Below are 25,623 nucleotides of genomic sequence, written 5' to 3'. Positions count from 1 at the left end.
TGCAGATGTGTTCACTCACCTAATTACACAGGCCTCCGCAGCGCATAGCAAAGTGTGTGTGAGTGTGTTTGCACATGCATTGGTGTGTGTGTGTGTGTGTGTGTGTGTGTGTGTGTGTGTGTGTGTGTGTGTGTGTGTGTGTGTGTGTGTGTGTGTGTGTGTGTGTGTGTGTGTGTGTGTGTGCCTACATGCGTTAGGCAATTTGTTCGGTGCTATGGAAATTCGCCATTCGTTCAACATGCATTCCTACATTCTGTGTACAAATGTGCCTGTGTTTGTGCGTTTTACGTTTTACTGTAGTTACCCTCTCACTACATGTTAATTATTGCTTCTTATTATGAGGGGGTGCAGCTGAGCAGTTTGCTACGTGTTGTTCCCCATACTGGGAGCTAATGGAGACTATATTGCTTTGAGCGCCAGCCATTGGGAGGTTGTTAATAGTGATCGTGAGCGGGGCTAATGCATTCTGCTGGAGATGGAGTGTTTTCAGAACCATGGACAGCTCCCGAGCGGTCCACTTCAAACCTTCCTCCAGGTAAAGAGGTGTCTGAGGACTCTATTATCATGTTACCGCATTGTGGAGAACAGGTCCTTACTAGCTATCGCATCGTATGTAGCCGCTCTGACTAATATAAGTGGACTGGACAGCCCCAGCTAGCACTCAAACACTTACAAACACACACAGACACACACACACACACACACACACACACACACACACACACACACACACACACACACACACACACACACACACACACACAAACACACACAGGGACACACACGGACACACACACACACACACACACACACACACACACACACACACACATACAGAGACAAACACAGACACACATTCACACACACAGACACACACACACACACACACACACACACTCATACATACAGAGACAAGCACAAACACAGACACACACACACACACACACACACACACACACACACACACACACATACAGAGACACACATACAGAGACACACACACAGAGACACACACACACAGACACACACACAGATGTAGGCATAGACACACACACATTTACATTGACATATGTCGTGAAATTGTTAGCTGTTAATTGTTAGATATCACTGCACTGTCAGAGCTAGAAACACAAGCATTTCGCAACACCAACAACGTCACTTAATAAAGGCACATCTGGGGAAGGGTTCCAAAAAATGTCTGCAGCATCTGTATGTGACCAATAACATTTTATTTGATATTTTAGCAGACGCACATACCCTGAGCGACTTACTGGAGCAATTAGGGAGAGATACCTTGCTCAAGAGCACATCAGCAGATTTTTCATCTAGTCTGCTCAGAGATTGGAACCAGCAACCTTTAGATTACTGGTCCAACGCTCTTAACCACTAGGCTACCTGCCACTCACTCTCTAACACACACACACGCATGCACGCTCACTCACTCACTCACTCACTCACTCACTCACTGAACCCACCCACCCCCCCACCCTCCTCTGAGCTCTTCTCAGGCCAGCCTGTAAGTGTCTGCATGCTAAGCAGGGCCCCATACGGCCCAATTTACTGGTGTCACTTTAGATTTGTTGGAGGAAAGGCTGAGGCCATCTCTCTTTGATCCCCACTCTGCAGGGGTTGGAGGGGAAGGGGGGTTGGCTGGGTTGACACACAAACACTGATCCCCCATCCCCAAACACAGATGCATACACTCTCTTTGTTTCCCCCACACACATACACACACTCCCACTCTCTTTGTTTCCCACACACCCCCTCTGTAGACAGTGAGGACAGGTGCAGCATGTACTACATGCTACTACTACTAATCCCCACAAAGACAGAGGGATAGATGGAGAGATGAGATGGAAGGATGGAGGGAGGAAGAGGCTCAGTGCTGACAGGGCTGTGACAGGGATGGAGGGAGGGAGAGGCTCAGTGCTGACAGGGCTGTGACATGGCTGTGACAGGGCTGTGACATGGCTGCAACAGGGCTGTGACATGGCTGCAACAGGGCTGTGACCTGGCTGTAACAGGGCTGTGACATGGCTGTGACAGGGCTTAATCAGCCTGGAGAGTGTCTCCACTGGAAGATATTTCTGGGGATTGTTGTCATTTGTTGTCATTTGCCTTTCACAAGGCTTCGCTGCTTCCTCATACTGCTCCCATCCCAGCCCACAGCCGAACTAGGATTAGGCCTGGAGGGAGGGAAGGAGGGAGGGAGGGAGGGAGGGAGGGAGGGAGGGATAACAGACAGTCATATTGCTGGAGTAAGGGAGAGTATTTGTATGTATTAAAGATCCCCATTAACTGTTGCCAACGCACCTACAGTGCCTTGCGAAAGTAATCGGCCCCCTTGAACTTTGCGACTTTTTGCCACATTTCAGGCTTCAAACGTAAAGATATAAAACTGTATTTTTTTGTGAAGAATCAACAACAAGTGGGACACAATCATGAAGTGGAACGACATTTATTGGATATTTCAAACTTTTTTAACAAATCAAAAACTGAAAAATTGGGCGTGCAAAATTATTCAGCCCCCTTAAGTTAATACTTTGTAGCGCCACCTTTTGCTGCGATTACAGCTGTAAGTCGCTTGGGGTATGTCTCTATCAGTTTTGCACATCGAGAGACTGACATTTTTTCCCATTCCTCCTTGCAAAACAGCTCGAGCTCAGTGAGGTTGGATGGAGAGCATTTGTGAACAGCAGTTTTCAGATCTTTCCACAGATTCTCGATTGGATTCAGGTCTGGACTTTGACTTGGCCATTCTAAAACCTGGATATGTTTATTTTTGAACCATTCCATTGTAGATTTTGCTTTATGTTTTGCATCATTGTCTTGTTGGAAGACAAATCTCCGTCCCAGTCTCAGGTCTTTTGCAGACTCCATCAGGTTTTCTTCCAGAATGGTCCTGTATTTGGCTCCATCCATCTTCCCATCAATTTTAACCATCTTCCCTGTCCCTGCTGAAGAAAAGCAGGCCCAAACCATGATGCTGCCACCACCATGTTTGACAGTGGGGAAGGTGTGTTCAGGGTGATGAGCTGTGTTGCTTTTACGCCAAACATAATGTTTTGCATTGTTGCCAAAAAGTTCAATTTTGGTTTCATCTGACCAGAGCACCTTCTTCCACATGTTTGGTGTGTCTCCCAGGTGGCTTGTGGCAAACTTTAAACGACACTTTTTATGGATATCTTTAAGAAATGGCTTTCTTCTTCCTACTCTTCCATAAAGGCCAGATTTGTGCAATATACGACTGATTGTTTTCCTATGGACAGAGTCTCCCACCTCAGCTGTAGATCTCTGCAGTTCATCCAGAGTGATCATGGGCCTCTTGGCTGCATCTCTGATCAGTCTTCTCCTTGTATGAGCTGAAAGTTTAGAGGGACGGCCAGGTCTTGGTAGATTTGCAGTGGTCTGATACTCCTTCCATTTCAATATTATCGCTTGCACAGTGCTCCTTGGGATGTTTAAAGCTTGGGAAATCTTTTTGTATCCAAATCCGGCTTTAAACTTCTTCACAACAGTATCTCGGACCTGCCTGGTGTGTTCCCTGTTCTTCATGATGCTCTCTGCGCTTTTGACGGACCTCTGAGACTATCACAGTGCAGGTACATTTATACGGAGACTTGATTACACACAGGTGGATTGTATTTATCATCATTAGTCATTTAGGTCAACATTGGATCATTCAGAGATCCTCACTGAACTTCTGGAGAGAGTTTGCTGCACTGAAAGTAAAGAGGCTGAATAATTTTGCACGCCCAATTTTTCAGTTTTTGATTTGTTAAAAAAGTTTGAAATATCCAATAAATGTCGTTCCACTTCATGATTGTGTCCCACTTGTTGTTGATTCTTCACAAAAAAATACAGTTTTATATCTTTATGTTTGAAGCCTGAAATGTGGCAAAAGGTCGCAAAGTTCAAGGGGGCCGAATACTTTCGCAAGGCACTGTATGTGAGAATGCTATTAATTGACTACACCTCAGCGTTCAACACCATAGTCCCTTCAAAACTCATCACTCATCACCTGCTCCACAGGGGTGCGTGCTCAGTCCGCTCCTGTTCTCCCTGTTCACCCACGACTGCATGGCCAGGCACGACTCCAAGACCATCATTAAGTTTGCAGACGACACAACAGTTGTAGGCCTGATCACCGACAATGACGAGACAGCCTAAAAGGAGGAGGTCAGAAACCTGACGTTGTGGTGCCAGAATAACAACCTATCCCTCAACGTGATCCAGACAAAGGAGATGATTGTGGACTACAGGAAAAGAAGGACCAAGGGGCTGTCTTTGGTGTCCACATCAACAACAAACTAGAATGGTCCAAAAGACAGTCGTGAAGACAAAAGCAACAAAAACCTATTCCCCCTCAGGAAATTGAAAACATTTGGCATGGGTTGTCAGATCCTCAAAAGGTTCTACAGCTGCAACATCGAGAGCATCCTGACTGGTTGCATCACTGCCTGGCATGGCAACTGCTCGGCTTCCGACTGCAAGGCACTACAGAGGGTAGTGCGTACAGCCCAGTACATCACTGGGGCAAAGCTGCCTGCCATCCAGGACCTCTACACCAGGTGGTGTCAGAGGAAGGCCCTAAAAATGGTCAAAGACCCCAGCCACCCCAGTCATAGACTGTTTTCTCTACTACCGCATGGCAAGCGGTACCGGAGTGCCAAGTCTACGACCAAATGGCCTCTCAACAGTTTTTACCTCCAAGCTGTAAGACTCCTAAACAGGTAATCAAATGGACCATTTTCATTGCCCCCCCCCCCTCTTTTACGCTGCTGCTGCATAGTCACTTTAACTATACATCCATGTACATATTACCTCAATTAGCCCGACTAACCGGTGACCCCTCACATTGACTCTGTACTGAAGCTACCTGTATAGAGCCTCACTACTGGTATTTTCACTGTAATTTTATTGTTTTTTATTGCGTTGTTATTTCACTGAACACGAGAAGGTTTCATTTTATTTTTGGCAGTGAAACGAGGCTACTCAGGCGAGAAAAAAAACTCACCCAAATGTATAGCCCCATTGGAAAATATAAATGGACTGTTTGAAAATGTGAAGGAAAAATATTCTAATAATCATATTATTGTTATTATTTTAAATGTAATGTGAATCACATTTTTATTTGGCGTACCCTGCAGTTTGGGAATACCTGGTGTAGACTAACCCCTCTCTCTCTCTTTCTCTCTCTTTGTCTTTCTCTCTTTCTCAATTCAATTTCAATTCAATTCAAGGGTCTTTATTGGCATGAGAAACATGTTTACATTCTTTCTCTCTCTCTATCTCTTTGTCTCGCTCTCGCTCTTGCTCTCTCGCTCTTTGTGCAGACACGGAGGGCTGTGAACACACATGGAGGAAGTTCCATGGCCACTGCTACAGGTACTTCAGCCGCAGACATACCTGGGAGGACGCAGAGAAGGACTGCAGGGAGCACAGCGGACACTTGGCTAGCATACACACACTCCATGAGCAGGACTTCATCAACGGTGGGTGTCTTTCAATCATTACGACCTTACAGAATTTATAATTAAGTGTAGTCTCGTGTTTTGGCACTGATCCAGAAGCCATCCCAGTTGGAGTTAGAAGAGGAGAGGAATAGAGGGATGGAGGGAGAGAGAGAGGAATAGAGGGGTGGAGAGAGAGAGGAATAGAGGGATGGAGGGAGAGACAGAAGAATAGAGGGATGGAGGGAGAGAGATATGTAGGGAGAGAGAGATGAATAGAGGGGTGGAGAGAGAGAGGAATAGAGGGATGGAGGGAGAGATAGAGGAATAGAGGGATGGTGGGAGAGACAGAAGAATAGAGGGATGGAGGGAGAGAGATATGGAGGGAGAGAGAGATGAATAGAGGGATGAGGGAGAGAGAGATGGAGGAAGAGACAGAGGAATAGAGGGATGGAGGGAGAGAGAGATGGAGGAAGAGACAGAGGAATAGAGGGATGGAGGGAGAGAGGGATGGAGAAAGAGAGGAATAGAGGGATGAGAGAGAGAGTGAGTGATGGAGGGAGAGACAGAGGGATAGAGGGAGAGAGTGAGTGATGGAGGGAGAGACAGAGTAATAGAGGGATGGAGGGCGAGAGGGATGGAGGAAGAGAGGAATAGAGGAATGGAGAGAGAGAGAGTGAGTGATGGAGGGAGAGACAGAGTAATAGAGGGATTGAGGGAGAGAGTGAGTGATGGAGGGAGAGACAGAGTAATAGAGGGATGGAGGGAGAGAGTGAGTGATGGAAGGAGAGACAGAGGAATAGAGGGATGGAGGGAGAGAGTGATGGAGGGAGAGACAGAGGAAGATAGGGATGAGGGAGAGAGGGATGGAGGAAGAGACAGAGAACGAAAGGGATGGAAAAATAAAGAAATGGATGATAGGAGCATGGGAGCCCCTCCCAGTCCCCGAACGGACAGAGCTATCCTTTCCCCACTCGTCCTCCCTCATCCTCTCCTTCACAGACACATTTACCAAAAAGTTTGTTTAATTGCCTGGAGAATGGACGTCTCCACCTCGGTAATAAAGGGAGCACAGCCATTAGAAAGATTAATGGGCCCCATAATGATGTTAATCAGGAACACCATGATTGAAATTCCATTACACCCAGATCTCATCAATGCTGCACCGTCCACAAAGATCTGGCTGCTTCTGCCTTCTGCTATGGAGGGATGAGATTGAGTTCAGATCAGAGCTGAACCTCCCTGAGGGAATGGCTGGTGGTGCCTTGGAGACAGAATATGCATAACTATTCTGCAGTAAATACTGCTGGTTGTCTTTTTAAATGACAGGTGGTGTGTGGATGTGTTTTTCCCTGTCGCTGTTCAGATCTGAGCCATGACAACACCTGGATCGGCCTGAACGACAGAACAGTAGAGGAGGATTTCCAGTGGACTGACAACATGGACCTGGTGAGAGAGACAGAGGATTACTCTTTTATCCTCATGTGTCGTAGCGAGGAGGTGGATGTCAGCTAAAGGTCCGGGGGAAATTGATAGAGTGAACGTGTCAATACATGTGTACATGTACACCCTCGCTCTCTGAATCACTTTTCATCCTGCCCTACTTACCACTTCTATCTCCCTAGAGGCAGCTCCTATGTGCCTGGTGTTATTTCAGAGCTGTCATTACTCTTTGTCGGTCTATACCTCTGGAGAAAGACCATAAGTGTCATTCAATAAAAGAGCACAATGAAACAGTCTGTTTTATACTGCATGGATAATGATGTTATCTACCACTTTTCTTTTTGTTCTGTCTGTGTTGTGTGACTGTGTCTGTCACTGTATCTGTGTCTGTGACTGCATCTGTATCTGTGACTGCATCTGTGTCTGTGACTGCATCTGTGTCTGTGACTGCATCTGTGTCTGTGACTGTATCTGTGTCTGTGACTGCATCTGTGTCTGTGACTGTATCTGTGTCTGTGACTGCATCTGTGTCTGTGACTGTATCTGTGTTTGTGACTATGTCTGTGACTGGGCCATGTGACTGTATCTATATATGTGTCTGTGTCTGTGACTGTATATGTGTCTGTGACTGTATCTCTGTATGTGACTGTACCTGTGTTTGTGACTATGTCTGTGACTGGGCCATGTGACTGTATCTATATATGTGTCTGTGACTGTATCTGTGTTTGTGACTATGTCTGTGACTGGGCCATGTGACTGTATCTATATATGTGTCTGTGTCTGTGACTGTATATGTGTCTGTGACTGTATCTCTGTATGTGACTGTACCTGTGTTTGTGACTATGTCTGTGACTGGGCCATGTGACTGTATCTATATATGTGTCTGTGACTGTATCTGTGTCTGTGACTGTATCTGTGTCTGTGACTATGTCTGTGACTGGGCCATGTGACTGTATCTATATATGTGGCTGTGACTGTCTGTGACTGTACCTGCGTTTGTGACTATGTCTGTGACTGGGCCATGTGACTTTATCAATATCTGTGTCTGTGACTGTTTATGTGTCTGTTACTGTATATGTGTCTGTGACTGTATCTGTGTCTGTGACTGTGTCTGTGACTGTACCTGTGTTTGTGACTATGTCTGTGACTGGGCCATGTGACTGTATCTATATCTGTGTCTGTGACTGTATCTGTGACTGTGTCTGTGACTGTATCTGTGTCTGTGACTATGTCTGTGACTGGGCCATGTGACTGTATCTATATCTGTGTCTGTGACTGTATCTGTGACTGTGTCTGTGACTGTATCTGTGTCTGTGACTGTACCTGTGTTTGTGACTATGTCTGTGACTGGGCCATGTGACTGTATCTATATCTATGTCTGTGACTGTATCCGTGACTGTATCTGTGTCTGTGACTGTATCTGTGTCTGTGGCTGTATCTGTGTCTGTGACTATGTCTGTGACTGGGCCATGTGACTGTATCTATATCTGTGTCTGTGACTGTGTCTGTGACTGTATCTGTGTCTGTGACTGAACCTGTGTTTGTGACTATGTCTGTTACTGGGCCATGTGACTGTATCTATATCTGTGTCTGTGATTGTATCTGTGACTGTGACTGTACCCTTACTCTGTGACTGTGTCTGTGACTGGGCCATGTGACTGTATCTATATCGGTGTCTGTGAATGTACCTGTGTCTGTGACTGTATCTGTGTCTGTGACTTTACCTGTGTTTGTGACTGTGTCTGTGACTATGATACAGCAATATGAGAACTGGCGTGAGAACCAGCCGGATAACTTCTTTGCGGGGGGAGAGGACTGTGTGGTGATGATCGCCCACGAGAACGGCAAGTGGAACGATGTGCCCTGCAATTACAACCTGCCCTACGTCTGCAAGAAGGGAACAGGTGAGACAGAGAAAGAGGAAGGGAGGGAAGGGGAGAGAGACTGATAATGTGAAAGAGGGAAGAATCAAGAGGGGATGAGGAAAGAGAGGGGGCGAAAGGGACTGAGAGTTGAAGAGGAGGTGATGTCATGTTTCTGCTGTGCTTTAAATACATTAAAGAATACTTTAAAGTGTCCTGCATGTTAGCGAGACCATTTTAGCCTCTTCAATCAGTCAGTCTAGACAATAGGTTGACACAATACAGCTCACCTCCAAACCAAACCCAGTCAGCTCACCTCCAAGCCCAGTCAGCTCACCTCCAAGCCCAGACAGCTCACCTCCAAGCCCAGTCAGCTCACCTCCAAATCCAGTCAGCTCACCTCCAAACCCAGACAGCTCACCTCCAAGCCCAGTCAGCTCACCTCCAAGCCCACTCAGCTCACCTCCAAGCCCAGACAGCTCACCTCCAAGCCCAGTCAGCTCACCTCCAAGACCAGACAGCTCACCTCCAAACCAAACCCAGTCAGCTCACCTCCAAACCCAGTCAGCTCACCTCCAAACCCAGTCAGCTCACCTCCAAGCCCAGTCAGCTCACCTCCAAACCAAACCCACTCAGCTCACCTCCAAGCCCAGTCAGCTCACCTCCAAGCCCAGACAGCTCACCTCCAAGCCCAGACAGCTCACCTCCAAGCCCAGACAGCTCACCTCCAAGCCCAGTCAGCTCACCTCCAAACCAAACCCAGTCAGCTCAGCTCCAAGCCCAGTCAGCTCACCTCCAAGCCCAGACAGCTCACCTCCAAGCCCAGTCAGCTCACCTCCAAACCCAGTCCGCTCACCTCCAAACCAAACCCAGTCAGCTCACCTCCAAACCCAGTCAGCTCTCCTCCAAGCCCAGACAGCTCACCTCCAAGCCCAGTCAGCTCACCTCCAAGCCCAGTCAGCTCACCTCCAAACCAAACCCAGTCAGCTCACCTCCAAGCCCAGATAGCTCACCTTCAAGCCCAGTCAGCTTACCTCCGAACCCAGTCAGCTCACCTCCAAACCCAGTCAGCTCACCTCCAAGCCCAGACAGCTCACCTCCAAGCCCAGTCAGCTCACCTCCAAGCCCAGACAGCTCACCTCCAAGCCCAGACAGCTCACCTCCAAGCCAAGACAGCTCACCTCCAAGCCCAGTCAGCTCACCTGCAAGCCCAGACAGCTCACCTCCAAGCCCAGACAGCTCACCTCCAAGCCCAGTCAGCTCACCTCCAAACCAAACCCAGTCAGCTCAGCTCCAAACCCAGTCAGCTCACCTCCAAGCCCAGACAGCTCACCTCCAAGCCCAGTCAGCTCACCTCCAAACCCAGTCAGCTCACCTCCAAACCAAACCCAGTCAGCTCACCTCCAAGACCAGATAGCTCACCTCCAAGCCCAGTCAGCTCACCTCCAAATCCAGTCAGCTCACCTCCAAGCCCAGTCAGCTCACCTCCAAGCCCAGACAGCTCACCTCCAAGCCCAGTCAGCTCACCTCCAAACCAAACCCACTCAGCTCACCTCCAAGCCCAGTCAGCTCACCTGCAAGCCCAGTCAGCTCACTTCCAAACCCAGACAGCTCACCTCCAAGCCCAGTCAGCTCACCTCCAAGCCCACTCAGCTCACCTCCAAGCCCAGTCAGCTGACCTCCAAGCCCAGACAGCTCACCTCCAAGCCCAGTCAGCTCACCTCCAAGCCCAGACAGCTCACCTCCAAACCAAACCCAGTCAGCTCACCTCCAAACCCAGTCAGCTCACCTCCAAACCCAGTCAGCTCACCTCCAAACCCAGAAAGCTCACCTCCAAGCCCAGACAGCTCACCTCCAAGCCCAGACAGCTCACCTCCAAGCCCAGTCAGCTCACCTCCAAGCCCAGTCAGCTCACCTCCAAACCAAACACAGTCAGCTCACCTCCAAGCCCAGACAGCTCACCTCCAAGCCCAGACAGCTCACCTCCAAACCCAGTCAGCTCACCTCCAAGCCCAGTCAGCTCACCTCCAAGCCCAGTCAGCTCACCTCAAAGCCCAGACAGCTCACCTCCAAACCCTGTCAGCTCACCTCCAAGCCCAGTCAGCTCACCTCCAAGCCCAGACAGCTCACCTCCAAGCCCAGTCAGCTCACCTCCAAACCCAGTCAGCTCACCTCCAAACCCAGTCAGCTCACCTCCAAACCCAGAAAGCTCACCTCCAAGCCCAGTCAGCTCACCTCCAAGCCCAGTCAGCTCACCTCCAAACCAAACCCACTCAGCTCACCTCCAAGCCCAGACAGCTCACCTCCAAGCCCAGACAGCTCACCTCCAAGCCCAGACAGCTCACCTCCAAGCCCAGTCAGCTCACCTCCAAGCCCAGTCAGCTCACCTCCAAACCAAACACAGTCAGCTCACCTCCAAGCCCAGACAGCTCACCTCCAAGCCCAGACAGCTCACCTCCAAACCCAGTCAGCTCACCTCCAAACCCAGTCAGCTCACCTCCAAGCCCAGTCAGCTCACCTCCAAACCAAACCCACTCAGCTCACCTCCAAGCCCAGTCAGCTCACCTGCAAGCCCAGTCAGCTCACTTCCAAACCCAGACAGCTCACCTCCAAGCCCAGTCAGCTCACCTCCAAGCCCACTCAGCTCACCTCCAAGCCCAGTCAGCTGACCTCCAAGCCCAGACAGCTCACCTCCAAGCCCAGTCAGCTCACCTCCAAGCCCAGACAGCTCACCTCCAAACCAAACCCAGTCAGCTCACCTCCAAACCCAGTCAGCTCACCTCCAAACCCAGTCAGCTCACCTCCAAACCCAGAAAGCTCACCTCCAAGCCCAGACAGCTCACCTCCAAGCCCAGACAGCTCACCTCCAAGCCCAGTCAGCTCACCTCCAAGCCCAGTCAGCTCACCTCCAAACCAAACACAGTCAGCTCACCTCCAAGCCCAGACAGCTCACCTCCAAGCCCAGACAGCTCACCTCCAAACCCAGTCAGCTCACCTCCAAGCCCAGTCAGCTCACCTCCAAGCCCAGTCAGCTCACCTCAAAGCCCAGACAGCTCACCTCCAAACCCTGTCAGCTCACCTCCAAGCCCAGTCAGCTCACCTCCAAGCCCAGACAGCTCACCTCCAAGCCCAGTCAGCTCACCTCCAAACCCAGTCAGCTCACCTCCAAACCCAGTCAGCTCACCTCCAAACCCAGAAAGCTCACCTCCAAGCCCAGTCAGCTCACCTCCAAGCCCAGTCAGCTCACCTCCAAACCAAACCCACTCAGCTCACCTCCAAGCCCAGTCAGCTCACCTCCAAGCCCAGACAGCTCACCTCCAAGCCCAGACAGCTCACCTCCAAGCCCAGACAGCTCACCTCCAAGCCCAGTCAGCTCACCTCCAAGCCCAGTCAGCTCACCTCCAAACCAAACACAGTCAGCTCACCTCCAAGCCCAGACAGCTCACCTCCAAGCCCAGACAGCTCACCTCCAAACCCAGTCAGCTCACCTCCAAACCCAGTCAGCTCACCTCCAAGCCCAGTCAGCTCACCTCCAAGCCCAGTCAGCTCACCTCCAAGCCCAGACAGCTCACCTCCAAACCCTGTCAGCTCACCTCCAAGCCCAGTCAGCTCACCTCCAAGCCCAGACAGCTCACCTCCAAGCCCAGTCAGCTCACCTCCAAGCCCAGACAGCTCACCTCCAAGCCCAGACAGCTCACCTCCAAGCCCAGTCAGCTCACCTCCAAGCCCAGACAGCTCACCTCCAAACCCTGTCAGCTCACCTCCAAGCCCAGTCAGCTCACCTCCAAGCCCAGACAGATCACCTTCAAGCCCAGTCAGCTCACCTCCAAGCCCAGACAGCTCACCTCCAAGCCCAGACAGCTCACCTCCAAGCCCAGTCAGCTCACCTGCATGCCCAGACAGCTCACCTCCAAGCCCAGACAGCTCACCTCCAAGCCCAGTCAGCTCACCTCCAAGCCCAGTCAGCTCACCTCCAAACCAAACCCAGTCAGCTCAGCTCCAAACCCAGTCAGCTCACCTCCAAGCCCAGACAGCTCACCTCCAAGCCCAGTCAGCTCACCTCCAAACCCAGTCAGCTCACCTCCATACCAAACCCAGTCAGCTCACCTCCAAGCCCAGATAGCTCACCTCCAAGCCCAGTCAGCTCACCTCCAAATCCAGTCAGCTCACCTCCAAGCCCAGTCAGCTCACCTGCAAGCCCAGACAGCTCACCTCCAAGCCCAGACAGCTCACCTCCAAGCCCAGTCAGCTCACCTCCAAACCAAACCCAGTCAGCTCAGCTCCAAACCCAGTCAGCTCACCTCCAAGCCCAGACAGCTCACCTCCAAGCCCAGTCAGCTCACCTCCAAACCCAGTCAGCTCACCTCCAAACCAAACCCAGTCAGCTCACCTCCAAGACCAGATAGCTCACCTCCAAGCCCAGTCAGCTCACCTCCAAATCCAGTCAGCTCACCTCCAAGCCCAGTCAGCTCACCTCCAAGCCCAGACAGCTCACCTCCAAGCCCAGTCAGCTCACCTCCAAACCAAACCCACTCAGCTCACCTCCAAGCCCAGTCAGCTCACCTGCAAGCCCAGTCAGCTCACTTCCAAACCCAGACAGCTCACCTCCAAGCCCAGTCAGCTCACCTCCAAGCCCACTCAGCTCACCTCCAAGCCCAGTCAGCTGACCTCCAAGCCCAGACAGCTCACCTCCAAGCCCAGTCAGCTCACCTCCAAGCCCAGACAGCTCACCTCCAAACCAAACCCAGTCAGCTCACCTCCAAACCCAGTCAGCTCACCTCCAAACCCAGTCAGCTCACCTCCAAACCCAGAAAGCTCACCTCCAAGCCCAGACAGCTCACCTCCAAGCCCAGACAGCTCACCTCCAAGCCCAGTCAGCTCACCTCCAAGCCCAGTCAGCTCACCTCCAAACCAAACACAGTCAGCTCACCTCCAAGCCCAGACAGCTCACCTCCAAGCCCAGACAGCTCACCTCCAAGCCCAGTCAGCTCACCTCCAAGCCCAGTCAGCTCACCTCCAAGCCCAGTCAGCTCACCTCAAAGCCCAGACAGCTCACCTCCAAACCCTGTCAGCTCACCTCCAAGCCCAGTCAGCTCACCTCCAAGCCCAGACAGCTCACCTCCAAGCCCAGTCAGCTCACCTCCAAGCCCAGTCAGCTCACCTCCAAACCCAGTCAGCTCACCTCCAAACCCAGAAAGCTCACCTCCAAGCCCAGTCAGCTCACCTCCAAGCCCAGTCAGCTCACCTCCAAACCAAACCCACTCAGCTCACCTCCAAGCCCAGTCAGCTCACCTCCAAGCCCAGACAGCTCACCTCCAAGCCCAGACAGCTCACCTCCAAGCCCAGACAGCTCACCTCCAAGCCCAGACAGCTCACCTCCAAGCCCAGTCAGCTCACCTCCAAGCCCAGTCAGCTCACCTCCAAACCAAACACAGTCAGCTCACCTCCAAGCCCAGACAGCTCACCTCCAAGCCCAGACAGCTCACCTCCAAACCCAGTCAGCTCACCTCCAAACCCAGTCAGCTCACCTCCAAGCCCAGTCAGCTCACCTCCAAGCCCAGTCAGCTCACCTCCAAGCCCAGACAGCTCACCTCCAAACCCTGTCAGCTCACCTCCAAGCCCAGTCAGCTCACCTCCAAGCCCAGACAGCTCACCTCCAAGCCCAGTCAGCTCACCTCCAAGCCCAGACAGCTCACCTCCAAGCCCAGACAGCTCACCTCCAAGCCCAGTCAGCTCACCTCCAAGCCCAGACAGCTCACCTCCAAACCCTGTCAGCTCACCTCCAAGCCCAGTCAGCTCACCTCCAAGCCCAGACAGATCACCTCCAAGCCCAGTCAGCTCACCTCCAAGCCCAGACAGCTCACCTCCAAGCCCAGACAGCTCACCTCCAAGCCCAGTCAGCTCACCTGCATGCCCAGACAGCTCACCTCCAAGCCCAGACAGCTCACCTCCAAGCCCAGTCAGCTCACCTCCAAGCCCAGTCAGCTCACCTCCAAACCAAACCCAGTCAGCTCAGCTCCAAACCCAGTCAGCTCACCTCCAAGCCCAGACAGCTCACCTCCAAGCCCAGTCAGCTCACCTCCAAACCCAGTCAGCTCACCTCCATACCAAACCCAGTCAGCTCACCTCCAAGCCCAGATAGCTCACCTCCAAGCCCAGTCAGCTCACCTCCAAATCCAGTCAGCTCACCTCCAAGCCCAGTCAGCTCACCTCCAAGCCCAGACAGCTCACCTCCAAGCCCAGTCAGCTCACCTCCAAGCCCAGTCAGCTCACCTCCAAGCCCAGACAGCTCACCTCCAAACCCAGACAGCTCACCTCCAAGCCCAGACAGCTCACCTCCAAGCTCAGTAAGCTCACCTCCAAGCCCAGACAGCTCACCTCCAAACCAAACCCAGTCAGCTCACCTCCAAACCCAGTCAGCTCACCTCCAAACCCAGAAAGCTCACCTCCAAGCCCAGTCAGCTCACCTCCAAGCCCAGTCAGCTCACCTCCAAACCAAATACACTCAGCTCACCTCCAAGCCCAGTCAGCTCACCTGCAAGCCCAGTCAGCTCACCTCCAAGCCCAGACAGCTCACCTCCAAGCCCAGTCAGCCTACCTTCAAGCCCAGTCAGCTCACCTCCAAGCCCAGTCAGCTCACCTCCAAACCAAGTCAGCTCACCTCCAAACCAAACCCAGTCAGCTCACCTCCAAGCCCAGATAGCTTACCTCCAAGCCCAGTCAGCTCACCTCCAAATCCAGTCAGCTCACCTCCAAGCCCAGTCAGCTCACCTCCAAGCCCAGACAGCTCACCTCCAAGCCCAGTCAGCTCACCTCCAAGCCCAGTCAGCTCACCTCCAAGCCCAGACAGCTCACCTCCAAACCCAGTCAGCTCACCTCCAAGCCCAGTCAGCTCACCTCCAAGCCCAGACAGCTCACCTCCAAGCCCAGTCAGCTCACCTCCAAGCCCAGACAGCTCACCTCCAAGCCCAGTCAGCTCACCTCCAAGCCCAGTCAGCTCACCTCCAAGCCCAGACAGCTCACCTCCAAGCCCAGACAGCTCACCTCCAAGCCCAGTCAGCTCACCTACAAGCCCAGACAGCTCACCTCCAAGCCCAGTCAGCTCACCTCCAAGCCCAGACAGCTCACCTCCAAACCAAACCCAGTCATCTCACCTCCAAACCCAGTCAGCTCACCTCCAAACCTAGAAAGCTCACCTCCAAGCCCAGTCAGCTCACCTCCAAGCCCAGTCAGCTCACCTCCAAACCAAACCCACTCAGCTCACCTCCAAGCCCAGTCAGCTCACCTGCAAGCCCAGTCAGCTCACCTCCAAGCCCAGACAGCTCACCTCCAAGCCCAGTCAGCCTACCTTCAAGCCCAGTCAGCTCACCTCCAAACCAAACCCAGTCAGCTCACCTCCAAGCCCAGACAGCTCACCTCCAAGCCCAGTCAGCTCACCTCCAAATCCAGACAGCTCACCTCCAAGCCCAGTCAGCTCACTTCCAAATCCAGTCAGCTCACCTCCAAACCAAACCCAGTCATCTCACCTCCAAACCCAGTCAGCTCACCTCCAAACCCAGAAAGCTCACCTCCAAGCCCAGTCAGCTCACCTCCAAGCCCAGTCAGCTCACCTCCAAACCAAACCCACTCAGCTCACCTCCAAGCCCAGTCAGCTCACCTGCAAGCCCAGTCAGCTCACCTCCAAGCCCAGACAGCTCACCTCCAAGCCCAGTCAGCCTACCTTCAAGCCCAGTCAGCTCACCTCCAAACCAAACCCAGTCAGCTCACCTCCAAGCCCAGACAGCTCACCTCCAAGCCCAGTCAGCTCACCTCCAAATCCAGACAGCTCACCTCCAAGCCCAGTCAGCTCACTTCCAAATCCAGTCAGCTCACCTCCAAACCCAAACAGCTCACCTCCAAGCCCATTCAGCTCACCTCCAAGCCCAGACAGCTCACCTCCAAGCCCAGACAGCTCACCTCCAAACCCAGTCAGCTCACCTCCAAGCCCAGTCAGCTCACCTCCAAACCAAACCCAGTCAGCTCACCTCCAAACCCAGTCAGCTCACCTCCAAGCCCAGTCAGCTCACCTCCAAGCCCAGACAGCTCACCTCCAAACCCTGTCAGCTCACCTCCAAGCCCAGACAGCTCACCTCCAAGCCCAGTCAGCTCACCTCCAAATCCAGACAGCTCACCTCCAAGCCCAGTCAGCTCACTTCCAAATCCAGTCAGCTCACCTCCAAACCCAAACAGCTCACCTCCAAGCCCAGTCAGCTCACCTCCAAGCCCAGACAGCTCACCTCCAAGCCCAGTCAGCTCACCTCCAAACCCAGTCAGCTCACCTCCAAGCCCAGTCAGCTCACCTCCAAACCAAACCTAGTCAGCTCACCTCCAAACCCAGTCAGCTCACCTCCAAACCCAGTCAGCTCACCTCCAAACCCAGTCAGCTCACCTCCAAACCCAGTCAACTCACCGCCAAGCCCAGACAGCTCACCTCCAGGCCCAGTCAGCTCACCTCCAAACCAAACCCAGTCAGCTCACCTCCAAACCAAACCCAGTCAGCTCACCACCAAACCCAGTCAGCTCACCTCCAAACCCAGTCAGCTCACCTCCAAACCCAGTCAGCTCACCTCCAAACCCAGTCAACTCACCGCCAAGCCCAGACAGCTCACCTCCAAGCCCAGTCAGCTCACCTCCAAGCCCAGTCAGCTCACCTCCAAACCAAACCCAGTCAGCTCACCTCCAAGCCCAGTCAGCTCACCTCCAAGCCCAGACAGCTCACCTCCAAGCCCAGTCAGCTCACCTCCAAGCCCAGTCAGCTCACCTCCATGCCCAGACAGCTCATCTTCAAACGTAGTCTGCTCACCTCCAAACTCAGTCAGCTCACCTCCAAACCCAGTCAGCTCACCTCCAAACCCAGTCAGCTCACCTCCAAACCCAGTCAGCTCACCTGTAGCTGAGCTTTCCACTTCAGACAGCTCCTTTAAACCACTACTACTGAGGGTTTTACTGTCAACCCAGGGGCTGAGATTTCTCAGAACATTTAATCCACAACAAAATTATCCTCCTTTGTGTGAAGCATTGTTGGAAGACTTTCACACAAAGTTTTAGGGTTGTCTGGTAAAGTTCCAGTGTCACATGGTCAGGCCTCTGTGGATCTGCGCTGTCATGGGGCTGTGAGGAGTGTGAGACGCCAGAGAAGCCAGTGCTTATTAGAGCTGATGGTCCCTGATTTGCATTTGTGGCAGACAGAGAGACAGGGTATTAATAGCCAGCCAGGTAGGGTTTATAGGTAGGTTGAGACGGCTGGCCAGAATCGGAAATGGAAGATCAGGAGACTCTGGACTCACTGGTGGGTCACTGCTAGATCATTTTGGCTGCTGATTTAAAATTGGCCTCAGACTAGAAAGAGTATTTACTTCATCTGAATGGTCACCAATTAGTTAGAAAACTTAAGATAAGTCACTCATGCCACACAAAAGGGGACCACTGCCCTAGAGTCAGATCAACTTTCCACTGTGGATGTGAATTTACTCTTTATGTTACATATAGTATTTACAGCATGTTTTTTCTCTCATTATACAGAGGTTTAACCCATAGTTGATGACACACTGTCACAGGTCTTACTTAATGGCTCCAACTGGAAAGCTGACTTTCAGTCAATCCATCAGTGGCAGCATTCAATCTTCAGCCCAACTACACTCCTTCTTTACAGCAGAGCATATTCTGTCTTGATTCCTGCTGTTTAGTGGTGTTGTTCTGGGGTCTGCTGCTCATCAGTGGCCGTATGATGTGATTGGCTGATGACTGGCGTGTGGCTGACACTCAGGCCTGTTCCTCTTGAGAGAGAGCCAGGAGGCAGTATCCAATCAGAGATGCACGTCATCTGGGTAATTAGTGTTACCCATAATGCCGTGGGACAGACCACAGAGCAGGCTGGCATGAGTCACCCTGATCAGGAGGATGGGCCATGGTGAAGGCATCTGTCTGTCACAGACACACACAAATGAATATGCACACACGCACACACAAACAGAGACTATTATCAAATACTCAAATTCTCATTCATATACAGTTCAAAGTATTCTCTTACATACACACAGATCAAGTCCAAGCGAGAGCACCCTGGTCCTTTGGAGCAGTTGGGCCAGAAGTCCCCTGGAACACCTGCCACTGTCTCTGCCTCTACATGCCTGTTACCAACCTTGCCTGGAACACCTGGAACACCTGCCACTGTCTCTGCCTCTACATGCCTGTTACCAACTACGCCTGGAACACCTGCCACTGTCTCTGCCTCTACATGCCTGTTACCAACCAAGCCTGGAACACCTGGAACACCTGCCACTGTCTCTGCCTCTACATGCCTGTTACCAACTACGCCTGGAGAACCTGGAACACCTGCCACTGTCTCTGCCTCTACATGCCTGTTACCAACTACCCCTGGAACACCTGCCACTGTCTCTGCCTCTACATGCCTGTTACCAACTACGCCTGGAAAACCTGGAACATCTGCCACTGTCTCTGCCTCTACATGCCTGTTACCAACTACACATGGAACACCTGGAACACCTGCCACTGTCTCTGCCTCTACTTACCTGTTACCAACTACGCCTGGAACACCTGGAACACCTGCTACTGTCTCTGCCTCTACATGCCGGTTACCAACTATGCCTGGAACACCTGGAACACCTGCCACTGTCTCTGCCTCTACATGCCTGTTACCAACCACGCCTGGAACACCTGGAACACCTGACACTGTCTCTGCCTCTACATGCCTGTTACCAACTACACCTGGAACACCTGCCGCTGTCTCTGCCTCTACATGCCTGTTACCAACTACGCCTGGAACACCTGGAACACCTGCCACTGTCTCTGCCTCTACATGCCTGTTACCAACTACACCTGGAACACCTGGAACACCTGCAACTGTCTCTGTCTCTACATGCCTGTTACCAACTGCACCTGGAACACCTGCCACTGTCTCTGCCTCTACATGCCTGTTACCAACTATACTTGGAACACCTGGAACACCTGCCACTGTCTCTGCTTCTACATGCCTGTTACCAACCCTACCTGGAACACCTGGAACACCTGCTACTGTCTCTGCCTCTACATGCCTGTTACCAACTACACCTGGAACACCTGCTACTGTCTCTGCCTCTACATGCCTGTTACCAACTACACCTGGAACACCTGGAACACCTGCCACTGTCTCTGCCTCTACATGCCTGTTAGCAACTACACCTGGAACACCTGGAAAACCTGCAACTGTCTCTGCCTCTACATGCCTGTTACCAACTACACCTGGAACACCTGCCACAGTCTCTGCCTCTACATGCCTGTTACCAACTACGCCTGGAAAACCTGGAACATCTGCCACTGTCTCTGCCTCTACATGCCTGTTACCAACTACACATGGAACACCTGGAACACCTGCCACTGTCTCTGCCTCTACTTACCTGTTACCAACTACGCCTGGAACACCTGGAACACCTGCTACTGTCTCTGCCTCTACATGCCGGTTACCAACTATGCCTGGAACACCTGGAACACCTGCCACTGTCTCTGCCTCTACATGCCTGTTACCAACCACGCCTGGAACACCTGGAACACCTGACACTGTCTCTGCCTCTACATGCCTGTTACCAACTACACCTGGAACACCTGCCGCTGTCTCTGCCTCTACATGCCTGTTACCAACTACGCCTGGAAAACCTGGAACATCTGCCACTGTCTCTGCCTCTACATGCCTGTTACCAACTACACATGGAACACCTGGAACACCTGCCACTGTCTCTGCCTCTACTTACCTGTTACCAACTACGCCTGGAACACCTGGAACACCTGCTACTGTCTCTGCCTCTACATGCCGGTTACCAACTATGCCTGGAACACCTGGAACACCTGCCACTGTCTCTGCCTCTACATGCCTGTTACCAACCACGCCTGGAACACCTGGAACACCTGACACTGTCTCTGCCTCTACATGCCTGTTACCAACTACCCCTGGAACACCTGCCACTGTCTCTGCCTCTACATGCCTGTTACCAACTACGCCTGGAAAACCTGGAACATCTGCCACTGTCTCTGCCTCTACATGCCTGTTACCAACTACACATGGAACACCTGGAACACCTGCCACTGTCTCTGCCTCTACTTACCTGTTACCAACTACGCCTGGAACACCTGGAACACCTGCTACTGTCTCTGCCTCTACATGCCGGTTACCAACTATGCCTGGAACACCTGGAACACCTGCCACTGTCTCTGCCTCTACATGCCTGTTACCAACCACGCCTGGAACACCTGGAACACCTGACACTGTCTCTGCCTCTACATGCCTGTTACCAACTACACCTGGAACACCTGCCGCTGTCTCTGCCTCTACATGCCTGTTACCAACTACGCCTGGAACACCTGGAACACCTGCCACTGTCTCTGCCTCTACATGCCTGTTACCAACTACACCTGGAACACCTGGAACACCTGCAACTGTCTCTGTCTCTACATGCCTGTTACCAACTGCACCTGGAACACCTGCCACTGTCTCTGCCTCTACATGCCTGTTACCAACTATACTTGGAACACCTGGAACACCTGCCACTGTCTCTGCTTCTACATGCCTGTTACCAACCCTACCTGGAACACCTGGAACACCTGCTACTGTCTCTGCCTCTACATGCCTGTTACCAACTACACCTGGAACACCTGCTACTGTCTCTGCCTCTACATGCCTGTTACCAACTACACCTGGAACACCTGGAACACCTGCCACTGTCTCTGCCTCTACATGCCTGTTAGCAACTACACCTGGAACACCTGGAAAACCTGCAACTGTCTCTGCCTCTACATGCCTGTTACCAACTACACCTGGAACACCTGCCACAGTCTCTGCCTCTACATGCCTGTTACCAACTACGCCTGGAAAACCTGGAACATCTGCCACTGTCTCTGCCTCTACATGCCTGTTACCAACTACACATGGAACACCTGGAACACCTGCCACTGTCTCTGCCTCTACTTACCTGTTACCAACTACGCCTGGAACACCTGGAACACCTGCTACTGTCTCTGCCTCTACATGCCGGTTACCAACTATGCCTGGAACACCTGGAACACCTGCCACTGTCTCTGCCTCTACATGCCTGTTACCAACCACGCCTGGAACACCTGGAACACCTGACACTGTCTCTGCCTCTACATGCCTGTTACCAACTACACCTGGAACACCTGCCGCTGTCTCTGCCTCTACATGCCTGTTACCAACTACGCCTGGAAAACCTGGAACATCTGCCACTGTCTCTGCCTCTACATGCCTGTTACCAACTACACATGGAACACCTGGAACACCTGCCACTGTCTCTGCCTCTACTTACCTGTTACCAACTACGCCTGGAACACCTGGAACACCTGCTACTGTCTCTGCCTCTACATGCCGGTTACCAACTATGCCTGGAACACCTGGAACACCTGCCACTGTCTCTGCCTCTACATGCCTGTTACCAACCACGCCTGGAACACCTGGAACACCTGACACTGTCTCTGCCTCTACATGCCTGTTACCAACTACCCCTGGAACACCTGCCACTGTCTCTGCCTCTACATGCCTGTTACCAACTACGCCTGGAAAACCTGGAACATCTGCCACTGTCTCTGCCTCTACATGCCTGTTACCAACTACACATGGAACACCTGGAACACCTGCCACTGTCTCTGCCTCTACTTACCTGTTACCAACTACGCCTGGAACACCTGGAACACCTGCTACTGTCTCTGCCTCTACATGCCGGTTACCAACTATGCCTGGAACACCTGGAACACCTGCCACTGTCTCTGCCTCTACATGCCTGTTACCAACCACGCCTGGAACACCTGGAACACCTGACACTGTCTCTGCCTCTACATGCCTGTTACCAACTACACCTGGAACACCTGCCGCTGTCTCTGCCTCTACATGCCTGTTACCAACTACGCCTGGAACACCTGGAACACCTGCCACTGTCTCTGCCTCTACATGCCTGTTACCAACTACACCTGGAACACCTGGAACACCTGCAACTGTCTCTGTCTCTACATGCCTGTTACCAACTGCACCTGGAACACCTGCCACTGTCTCTGCCTCTACATGCCTGTTACCAACTATACTTGGAACACCTGGAACACCTGCCACTGTCTCTGCTTCTACATGCCTGTTACCAACCCTACCTGGAACACCTGGAACACCTGCTACTGTCTCTGCCTCTACATGCCTGTTACCAACTACACCTGGAACACCTGCTACTGTCTCTGCCTCTACATGCCTGTTACCAACTACACCTGGAACACCTGGAACACCTGCCACTGTCTCTGCCTCTACATGCCTGTTAGCAACTACACCTGGAACACCTGGAAAACCTGCAACTGTCTCTGCCTCTACATGCCTGTTACCAACTACACCTGGAACACCTGCCACAGTCTCTGCCTCTACATGCCTGTTACCAACTACACCTGGAACACCTGGAACACCTGCCACTGTCTCTGTCTCTACATGCGTGATAGTATGTACGGCCCAGTAAATCACTGCGGCCCTCCTTTTGTAGGCCCGCGGACAAAATGGTAACCTCTACAAAAGTGTGGCCGTGGTGATGTACTGGGCGTACACGCCCCCCTCTGTAAAGCCTTGTGGTCGGACGAGTAGTTGCCATACCAAGCGGTGATGTACTGGGCCGTACACACCACCCTCTGTAAAGCCTTGCGGTCGGACGAGTAGTTGCCATACCAAGCGGTGATGTACTGGGCCGTACACACCACACTCTGTAAAGCCTTGCGGTCGGACGAGTAGTTGCCATACCAAGCAGTGATGTACTGGGCCGTACACACCACCCTCTGTAAAGCCTTGCGGTCGTACGAGCAGTTGCCATACCAAGCGGTGATGTACTGGGCCGTACACACCACACTCTGTAAAGCCTTGCGGTCGGACGAGCAGTTGCCATACCAAGTGGTGATGTACTGGGCGTACACGCCCCCCTCTGTAAAGCCTTGCGGTCGTACGAGCAGTTGCCATACCAAGCGGTGATGTACTCGGCGTACACGCCCCCCTCTGTAAAGCCTTGCGGTCATACGAGTAGTTGCCATACCAAGCGGTGATGTACTGGGCCGTACACACAACCCTCTGTAAAGCCTTGCGGTCGGACGAGCAGTTGCCATACCAAGCAGTGATGTACTGGGCCGTACACACAACCCTCTCTAACGCCTTGCGGTCGGACGCCAAGCAGTTGCCATACGGTGATGCAGCCAGTCAAGATGCTCTCAATGGTGTATAACGTTTTGAGGCTCTGAGGGCCCATGCGAAATCTTTTAACTCAGTCAGGGTCTCAACTTACTGTTGAGAGTTAGAATAATAGAATAGACAAGGTGACATTTAGACATTATGTAGTGCATCAGCAGTCACTTAATTAGCCCATGTCGGCAAAACAAATGTTGATTGTTAAATTAGTCTAGCGCCAGCTATCTCGTAGTAAGCATGGTTGAATTGTCATATAAAAAATTGCTAACATTTGCCTCCACCCTATGGCAAAATGTGTAGAATTGCAGCAAACCTGCTTTAAAACAAGCCACCGCGGCCCCTAATGATATTGTTTTGTGGGCCCCATCCCCCATTAAAGTTGCCCATCCCTGCACTAAGTCTTTTGACTCATCACATGCACTGCTGCTACTGTTTATTACAGCATCTATCCTGTTGCCTAGTCACTTTATCCCTACCTATATGTACAGTACATATCCACCTCAATTACCTCGTACCCCTGCACTTCGACTCAGTACTGGTGCCCCGTGTGTATTGCCAAGTTATTGTTACTCATTGTGAATTTATTCCTTGTGTTATTATTTTTATATTATTTCTCTTTTTTGTCTCTACATTGTTGGGAAGAGCCTGTAAGTAAACATTTCACTGTTAGTCTACCCCTGTTGTTTAAGGAGCATGTGACAAATAACATTTGATTTCATTAGACTTTACTCACAGTTCACCTAAACTCAGCTGCCTGCCGTGACAGCTGCAGGGCACGACATTGGCTGGGAATGAAGCGTGCGTGTGCGTGCGTGGGTGTTTGTGAGTGAGAGAGAGTGTGTGTGTGCGTGCATGTGTGTGTTGAAAATATGCTTGCGTGTTGTTTGTGTAAACATACCCACCTCACCCCAATCTAATCTGCTGAGACATGATAGCCTCTAGGAGTAGCTGCAGCCCACAGGGCTCGGAAAGTGCTGGATGAATCCAGGCTTTAACTGTCTTCAGCTTTCATAACAACACTACATCAGCCTGACACACACACACACACCTGCTCGCCTGCCAGCCATCCCCAACCTAGACCCAGTCAGTAAGGGCATATCTGGGTTGTGTTATGGAGTGCCATGTCTGGTCCTGTGTCTATTGATCTGTTGACACCGCGCGCTAATGTTAGTAATGTCCCTCCTAGTCTCTGCTACTGCACACTGAACACAGTGAGTAATAAACTGGGGTTTTCTGGTTGGCTGAATTTAAGGTGTGAGCCACAGCAGCAATCACTGTACTGGCAGTCTAAACAAACGCTGTTAACACAATTTACAGATTTTTAGCACTATTAAAAGTGGGGTAATCTGATATGGCTAGCCATTATTAAGGTGTCTAATTATATGGCTAAGTAATATCATGGCTATGTGATTAGGGAAGCTCAGTTAGTAGAGCATGGCACTTGCAATGTCAGGATAGTGGGTTTGATTCCCGGGACCACCCATATGTAAAATGTATACAAACATGACTGTAAGTCGCTTTGGAGAAAAGTGCCTGCAAAATATTATGAATTATTATATTTTAATAGCCTACAGGTAATTACTGCAGACACAGACCAGACCTCCCCCTGAGCGTGTACTGCAGT

General features: G+C 51.7%; 1 protein-coding gene across 1 annotated transcript in view; it reads left to right on the top strand.

Annotated features, from left to right (window-relative positions):
- Positions 1–25,623, top strand: part of LOC110532063 (neurocan core protein) — a 265,380-nt gene that overhangs the window by 223,286 nt on the left and 16,471 nt on the right. Inside the window, exons 12-14 of the mRNA XM_036967166.2 lie at positions 5,337–5,495; positions 6,820–6,902; positions 8,656–8,800. Of these exons, the coding sequence (XP_036823061.2) occupies positions 5,337–5,495; positions 6,820–6,902; positions 8,656–8,800 (387 nt within the window). The remainder of the gene's footprint in view (positions 1–5,336; positions 5,496–6,819; positions 6,903–8,655; positions 8,801–25,623) is intronic.

This window comes from Oncorhynchus mykiss, chromosome 1 (assembly GCF_057628025.1).
Source record: "Oncorhynchus mykiss isolate SJ-2025 chromosome 1, ASM5762802v1, whole genome shotgun sequence".
Taxonomy (NCBI): domain Eukaryota; kingdom Metazoa; phylum Chordata; class Actinopteri; order Salmoniformes; family Salmonidae; genus Oncorhynchus; species Oncorhynchus mykiss.
Note: the sequence above shows the minus strand (reverse complement) of the source record. Positions and strands in the feature narration are given on the sequence as shown.